Source organism: Spea bombifrons, chromosome 2 (genome assembly GCF_027358695.1).
Source record: "Spea bombifrons isolate aSpeBom1 chromosome 2, aSpeBom1.2.pri, whole genome shotgun sequence".
Classification (NCBI taxonomy): domain Eukaryota; kingdom Metazoa; phylum Chordata; class Amphibia; order Anura; family Pelobatidae; genus Spea; species Spea bombifrons.
The window spans coordinates 113,821,216-113,829,580 of record NC_071088.1 but is presented as its reverse complement, the minus strand read 5'-3'; the positions used below and the strand labels follow the sequence as shown (position 1 = coordinate 113,829,580).

Genomic DNA, 8,365 nt, shown 5'->3' with positions numbered 1-8,365 from the left:
ATGGCACAGTCATATGGATGATGAGGGGACAAGGAATCAGACTTTTTCTTAGAAAACATGTCGAAATACTCCTAGTAAATCAGTGAATTTTGATGTGGAACCTCAAGCATGACTGCTACAGGCACTGGCGAAACTACAGGGGTAGCAGTGGTCGCTACCCCTGCGTCTCCTCGTACCGGTTCGAAATTGTTCAAAAAGGGCCCTTCCATCCTGGAATGCACAGATCCAGGTCAGAAGGGCCCTTTCTAAACAATTTTGAACCGGTACAGGGAGATAGGAGCGTATCAGAGTCAAGGGTCACATTATGTCAGGGGACCCCGCAGTGAAACCGAGGCTGCTCGCACACTGTACACCCCTCACACTTTTGTAAATATCTGCTACAATGTAAAGTAGTGTTCAGTCTTTATAAAAGTGTGAATTTGCTGTCCCCTCAAAATAACTCAACACACAGCCATTAATGTCTAAACCTTGGCACCAGGGTTGCCATTTAGCGTGTAAAAATTGCCCGTAGCATAGTTCCAAGCTGGACATTACCAAGCGTAAGACCAAGCATCAGTTGGAATGTTGTAAATCACAATGCCACCAGTCTCTGCTTAGAGCCCTAACCTTCAACCCATTGAATACCTTTGGAATGAATTGGAACACAGATAGCATGCCAGGCCTTCATGTCAAATCAGTGCCTCACCTCATAAATGCAGTTTTGGCTGAATGGGCACAAATTGCCACAAACACACTCCAAAATCTTGTGAAAAGACATTCCAGGACAGTAGGGGCTACTTCTCTGATCCAGGGCCGGCCCAAGACAAAATGCTGCCTGGGGCGAAGTTTAAAATGCCGCCCCCCCCATTATCTACCCTTCCTCTCCCTACCGCCCCCCCATTATCTACCATTCCTCCCCCCCCCGGACTCACCTTTCAGCAGTCCTGCGGTGAGTCTCCCTGCTAGGTCTCGGTGCTGGCTTGTAATGCTGAGCGTCGGAAATGACGTCATCTTCCGGCGCTCAACATTACAAGCCGGCACCGAGACCGAGCTACAGGGCTCGCAGAGGAGAGAGAGAGAGGGGCGCCGAGCGGGTACTGACAACTTGGTAAGATAAAACCACTCGGCGCCCTCTCTCTTCTCGGCTTAAAAAAAAAAAAAAAAGGGCTTGGGGCGGCGGCAAAGTGCCGCCCCTTCAAAAGTGCCGCCTGGAGCGGTTGCCCCACTTGGCTCCATTGTCGGGCCGGCCCTGCTCTGATCTAAATCAAATCAATATTTTGGTGTGACCAACCTTGGCCCTGATCAAACAAGGTTGCAATCTTTAGAGTGTATTACACAATAGGTAAAAGTGCCACTGTTAGGGATGGAGCAGCCACACTAGTAAAAATATTGCAAGAGAGGGACTAGGAAAGGTGAGCTAAAGGAATATGGGAGGAAGGGTGTTAACGTGTAAGGTTGTAGGCATCCTTATAGAAGTGGGTCTTAAGGGATTTTTTGAAGACAGATATGCTGGGGAAGAGTATTAGAGAGGATAGGGGCAACCCTTAAGAAAAATACTAAAACAATTGTATCAGTCCTCAGTAAACCACAATGACATTTGGAAATAGCAGTTTAGGGAAATAAGAAAAATCTAGAAATATATGTGACAGTATAAAAACCACTTTTAATAAAATCACAACTTTCAGTCTGAAAAACCATAGGGCCCTTGTGGCTAGACTCAGTTGCTTGATTACCACAAAAATAATAGAAAAAAATACCATAAAATATATAGTAAAACATATAATAATATAACACTCCTGATCAATATTGGTACACGGTTCAGGCTTAATGAGTATAAAGTCCCATGTAAGAAAAACCTATAAAAATTGTATCCAACTAAAAAAGACTTTGTAGCAATTGCCCTGCAACATGAATTTGTATCAACAGTGTTTCAGCACTGAATACTTCAAAACATCGTGCTGATAGTAAAATATCTGTAGAAAGATGTCCTCAAACATTCAGTATGGTATGGATCCCTTGGGGTAGGCACGTAGGCACGTAGCATGGCATAGTGAGGCTGTAATCACATTCCTATCATGCCCAGGTTCCAGCATGTACTATATATATATAGTATTGTTGATTTTTTTGTTGTTGATTTTTTTTGTCTAATCTTGGTGTGTTACTTACTTTTAATAAAAGTGTTGTCTTTTATTTTTGTTTTTAATAGTGTGTGTGGGGGTCATTTTCGGTTTCAGCCAAGTGCATGCTGATTTTTCACTTTCAGTCCAGAATTTTCAGTGCATCCCTGCTATATACTAAGCCAGACACTGAAGTGGTAGGCCTACACCACATCAATGTTTGGCGTAGTATATAGTGATAGGCGTTATGCTGCATTATTGACAATGTCTGGCTCAATGTATAGTGACAGGTATTATGCTGTACCACTGTCAATGTGTGCCTCAGTATATAGTGATAGTTGTTATGCTGTACCCCATCAATGTTTGCCTCAGTATATAGTGATAGGTGTTATGCTGTACCACCATCAGTGCGTGCCTCAGTATATAGTGATAGGTGTTATGCTGTACCCCCGTCAATGTTTGCCTTAGTATATAGTGATAGGTGTTATGCTGTACTACCGTCAGTGTGTGCCTCAGTATATAGTGATAGGTGTTATGCTGTACCCCCCATCAATGTTTGCCACAGTATATAGTGATAGTTGTTATGCTGTACCACTGTCAGTGCGTGCCTCAGTATATAATGATAACAGTTATCCTGTACCACTGTCAATGTCTGCCTCAGTATATAATGATAACAGTAATCCTATACCACCGTCAATGTTTGCCTCAGTATATAATGATAACAGTTACGCTGTACCACCGTCAATGTTTTCCTCAGTATATAATGGTAGCAGTTATGCTGTACCACCGTCAATGTTTGCCTCAGTATATAATGATAGCAGTTATGCTGTACCACCGTCAATGTCTGCCTCAGTATATAGTGTTAGGTGTTATGCTGTACCCCCTTCAACGTCTGCTTCGGTATATAATGATAACAGTTATATGGTACCCCCGTCAATGTTTGCCTAATGATAGAAGCTATGCAGTTTTAAAGTGTGTGTGCGTGTGGGGGGGTGCCACATATAGGATCCACCCCAGGTGCCAAATACTCTAGGTATGCCTCTGCATACACCTAACTATATGCCTACAAAATCCTTGTGCAAGCCTACCTAGAAGAACTGATGCAGTTTTAGAAGAGGTTAATACAGGGTTAACGCGGTATGCACTACACAGCAGCTTTGGCGCCAGGATTTTAAATGTCCGTATGAGCAATTCTATTGGTCGCCTGCAGGAGCCTCCACTGCCATCAACCAATGAAGTACACCTGCACTTCATTGGTTGATGGCAGACGAGCCCCCTGCTGGCCACCAATAGAGTTGATCATACAGACTTTTAAAATCCTGGTGCGGCAACTTGGCCAGGAGAGACCACTGGTCTCCCCGCTCCAAGAGTTAAAGGTCCATGCGAAAGACCAATAGAAAAGCTTGTACGGACCTTTAACTCTTGTAACGGGGAGACCAGGCCAAGTTGCGCTGTCTAGAGCTGAAGGGCCGTGCGAGTGAGCCTATTGATCGCCTGCAGGTTGATTGGTTGATGCCAGAGGAGGCCCCTGCAGGCGACCAATACACTTTTAAAATCCTGGTGCCGCAACTTGGCTCCAAGAGTTAAAAAGTTAAAGGTACAGTGTGCGTATTGCCCACCCCTTGGAGAGAAGACCTCGGAGAGGACACACCACGAGTACTCGCTAGATGCGGGTACTCTGAAGCACAGCCCTGGGAAGGACCATGGCCAGGCAGTGGAAAAGGTAGATATCGAACAAGTCGCGAGTACTCGGGTGATAGGCTGCGTTGCGGTCCGGGATCCCGATGTCCCGGACCTTGACAAGTATGCAGTGGAAGCATCCATCATCTCCTGTAGCAAAGAAATTCAAGACCCAGTCGTCGGCTGGAAAGTTGATGTTGATCGTCTTCTGGAAAAAAGTTGGTATGACGTTGGGAAAATTGCATCGCAAAGGAAGGTGATGTAACTTGTTTTTGATGTACTGTATTTGCTCGATTGTAAGACGACCCCCCAAAATTTTAATATTAATTTAGGAAAAAAGAAAAAGCCTGAATATAAGCCTACCTTAAGGTCCTAAATTTGGAGACTCAAATATAAATCCGTAATGGAATGAGGTTACGTGCATGACTTAAAGGCTTACGGAGAGACTCCCCTTGGGGAGTACTAGAAGTTAAGATTTACCTCTTAATTATGGGCAATTACCATATTGACGACCCCCCAAAATTTAAATATTGATTTAGAAAAAAAAGAAAAAAAAAGCCTAGACTACCCTAAAGGAAAAATATTTTACTAGTAAATATTCACATGTAAACTATGAGAAAAATGCATTTTTTGTTTTTATTTCCTTTTATTTTCCAACCTTTCCCCAGTTATGCACATCTGCCCCCAAGATATGCCTTATACCCCCTTATATGCCACTCTGCCCCCAGATATGCCTTTTAACCCCCTTTATGCCACTCTGCTTCCAGAAAGCCCTTATACCCCCCAATATGCCACTCTTACCCTCCCCCGACTTACCAGTGCATCCCTAAACGTGTCCCCTGTGCTTCAGATTCCTTGGTGTCTAGTTGGGGAACCCGGTGGAGGTCTGCACAATGTGCGCAGACAACCTCAGCTGCCGGCACTTCTGCCTGTGCTTCTATGACTGAGCACCGGAAGGTCATGTGATGCCGGCACTCCGTCAGGCCCCAGAGGAAGTATATAAATATATATATATATATATATATATATAACGATATGGTCATAAAGCTTGATGATGTTGGTATTTTCGGTGAACATTGAAATTTTATTAATGTTTTACAATTGTTAAAATTCAGTCACACGTCTGAGCTCAAATAAAAATGCACTACTTGTTTTTAGGCAAGGAAATCCATAATTCCTGACCTATTTGTGGCCCTTGAGGTCTGGAGTTGTGCAGCACTGGTGTTATCTTATGGAGCATGACATGGCTGAATTTTAGATAAGCCAAAATTTTATTTGAGACATTTAGTCAATTCCTTCTGTATGACTCCCTGACTATTTCTTGTTGGTGTTTCAACTGACTAGTGATTTAAAGTAAAAGTCAATTAACTATTGGAATAATATCATTTAAATTTTCTATTTTTGTTAAATGTAAGTTTGACTTTCTGTAATGGAGTCTATATCATGATTCCTCATTGCCCACCTGCATCAGCTTTGCTCTCCCGGCCAGCGTTGATTAGATAAGCTGTGGCTCATGATCAGTGTACTTGAACATGTACATTTTTTTTCTTAACAGAAATGTGTATAAACAGGTAAACATACTGAAGCAACATATTATACACATCTAAAAAAGGAAGTTCACATACTCAGTAGGATAAAACCCATGGCAACTTAAAGGCAGAAGTAGGCACTAGGTACAACCGCAACTTTCTACAATCATATCTGGAATATCTGTTTTGACAATGACATTATATTTATCAAAATAGAGTACTGACAAAGGCCTCCGCTTGGTGGGAACACAGCAGGAGCTAAGGCTGGCATACATGTTGTTGGCCTTAATGAGGCTGAATATAGCAGTATGACTAGATGCAGCAATCCCTGGTACTCTGGCTAGGTGAATAGGACATTTGCCTTCGCAGAGGTTCATGTGGTACCCCTCTGGACTTATAATCCAGTCACTCCAGCCAATCTCTTTGAAATCAATATAAAAGTTCTTCCGACAGCACATATCCAAGTCACTGACACATTCGGTGATATGCCTACGAATGCGAGGGGAAGTCTTCTTGTTGTGTGCTTTTACAACTAGGAATGGGCGATGCGCATCACTAATATTGTTCATTAGAGGTGGATGCTGGCATTCAAAGCACTCCAGTTCTAGGTATATGTTTTCTTCACCACTAAGAGCTGTTTTGGAAAGGGTTGGCAAAGTAACAGTGTACCAGTTTTTCCTTACTACTTCCACTTGGACTGTGTCTTTCACTGTCTGCTTCTTGGATCGGGATGTTGTTACTGCCACAGATACCCTGCCTTCAGGAGGTGTCTGCAGATAGAGCCATACATCTGCATTATTGATCTCCTGTTGTTTACCTTTTTCTGCATTGAGATGGAAATGAAGGATTGTTCTAGAGGCCTGGGAGCTGTCTGTACAATAAGAGATTATTAGTATTTTACAATATGAAACACGATTAATAAAAATGATTAAATATAAAAAATCTGAACAACCCTAGTATCTATGCCAGTATTTTAATAGACCAGGACATTTTAAAACTCCTTCCATGCTTTTCATTATCCCCATCAGCAATATGCATAGATCAGATGATCATGCCCTATACATTGATCTGGACGCAACATTTGTAATGAAAGTTTTTGCCTCTAGGAGTAATATATCTTTGCTTGAGGGTGGAAAATAAACTATTGAGCTACATTTTTGCACCCCTTGTTCCCAGATAAATAAATGCAATCTAAAAAAGAATATGAACTACAAGACGGCTTAAAACTAAAAAGTGTTGGTCAACATATAAACAGGGATGAGCCTACGGTTAGCGATGCCTTGATGCAATATTTCTTAAGCAGCCCCCTGTAGCTAAAACACATGTACATACTAACACGCAAACTTGCTTTAACACCCGCTCATGTTAACACCATACACTTACACATACATACACACATCTCCCTCCTCTTCCTTGCACCATTATACACACAAATTGACAGCAGCCACTGAAACATGCTCAGTTCTTGTTGAATATATCACATGCAACATAAGTAAAACTATAAATATTTCGAGTTTCATATGTGCATCCGACGCACATATAAAAGAAAAATGACACGTACCTATGTCAGCAAAGCTGATAATTTCATAGTCCTGATCAGTGCCTAAATCATCATTCAGTTGAATATTCTCTTCTGGAAATTCTAATAATGAATCCTCATCCGACCTGATGTTCAGTCTCTGCAATGCCTGTGCCAGCGTCTCCCTGGACACAGTGTGTGAGATGTTTGGCCGCTGTCTCAAGTGAAGTTTGCTCAGGAGGTTCTGCTTGGCCACTTCCACCAGTATCTCTTTCTTAGCTTGCTCTCCCAGTGGCTGGCTAAAAGTGCTGCAGGCAGCGCAGGATGATTCTACCAAACAAGCCCTCAAAGTAACCAGCAGAATAGGCACCAAGAATTGAACTGTCATGATTTCAACTAAGAAAAAAAAAAATACAAAACTGCTTTCACTAAAGGAAGAATAACAAGGTAAGTTGTTTTCTTATCGTTGACTAATTTTCCTTACAGAGTTCAGAAGATTTCGTAATGAAGAGGTTACGATGCTGAATAATTCTTGAAGTTCTTAAACAAAATTCATAGTCAGATGTGGTTTTTTGTTTGGAAAAAAAATGCTAATCTATCTGATTCTTTCCACAACAGGAACTTTGATAAATGAATATTTAAAAAAATAATAAATTTCCAATAGACAAGGTGGGTTGCGAGTATTCACCAATTATTGTAGGGGATCTGGCAGTTCTGTTGGCTTCACCGGGCCCCTTGTGCTGCTGACTGGTGTAAAAATCTAAATCCAAAGTGCAAAGTTCTCTTTTCCTTTACTGATATTTTTCCCCAAATGAAACAAAAATAAATACAAGCCAGGTGATAGGGAAGAGCAAATGCAAATATAAAAGTGACCTCTGAAGGCTAATTGGAACAGGCAGGTTAACCCTTTCAACAAAGAATTGAAGTTGTTAATGAAAGGCATGCCGATGGCTATATAGCACAGTCAATACAGTACAGATATATGTACAGAATTTCCGTATGAGAAGAGTTATTATTATCTTTTTTATTTACGTAGCACCAGCAATTTACTCTGCCCCTCAACATATAGTTACAGGGTATACATATTAAGACAAATCAATACATTAGGTAAGAGGGTCCTGAGAAGGCTTGTTGGGGGGTTGCTAAAAGGTCTAAAGCCATAATCTGTTGGGGATATAGCCATATATCTATAGTCTAGAACTTTAACAATACAGATGGATAAACGTAGAGATAAAGTAGAGATAAATGGTTACAGTGTGACTTGGGTTTTTTTTAGTGTTTGTTACTTATTTGTAAAGTCTGCTTGTTTACAGTAAGCAAAATAGGCAAAATTATGTTGAAGCTTCTATTGGACAAGCCCCGGATCTGGTACGATCATTTTAATGACTCCATGTCATTTCTTCTAAGACCATACTCTGGAAGATGGTTATCATCCTTACACTTTACATAGGTCTTGCAGTGTCAGCAAAAATTATTAGGTTGAAGGGGAAGGAATACAGCTCAGCTAGAAAAATGACAAAGCAGACATTTTGCTTTTGATA

At 41.4% G+C, this 8,365-nt stretch overlaps 1 protein-coding gene across 2 annotated transcripts; it reads right to left on the bottom strand.

The window, feature by feature from the left end:
* Positions 1 to 5,028: 5,028 nt before the first annotated feature.
* LOC128473492 (inhibin beta C chain-like) lies at positions 5,029 to 7,580 on the bottom strand. 2 transcript variants are annotated; one of them, XM_053455727.1, is made up of 3 exons: positions 7,513 to 7,580; positions 6,867 to 7,220; positions 5,029 to 6,176 (listed from the first exon to the last, which is right to left on the bottom strand). In XM_053455727.1, the coding sequence occupies exons 2-3, from the start codon at positions 7,210 to 7,212 to the stop codon at positions 5,446 to 5,448; spliced, it is 1,077 nt and encodes a 358-aa protein (XP_053311702.1). In that variant the 5' UTR covers positions 7,213 to 7,220; positions 7,513 to 7,580; the 3' UTR covers positions 5,029 to 5,445. The 2 variants fall into 2 exon arrangements, with proteins under 2 accessions (XP_053311702.1, XP_053311701.1); XM_053455726.1 differs by lacking the exon at positions 7,513 to 7,580 and adding an exon at positions 7,309 to 7,493.
* Between the last annotated feature and the right edge of the window lie 785 nt (positions 7,581 to 8,365).

Bases quoted from the DNA above. Each gene is read 5' to 3' on its own strand.
- LOC128473492 (XM_053455727.1), bottom strand. From the start codon at position 7,212: ATGACAGTTCAATTCTTGGTGCCTATTCTGCTGGTTACTTTGAGGGCT. The intron at 6,177-6,866 runs GTACGTGTCATT...CTTATTGTACAG, and splicing joins TATCAGCTTTGCTGACATAG to ACAGCTCCCAGGCCTCTAGA.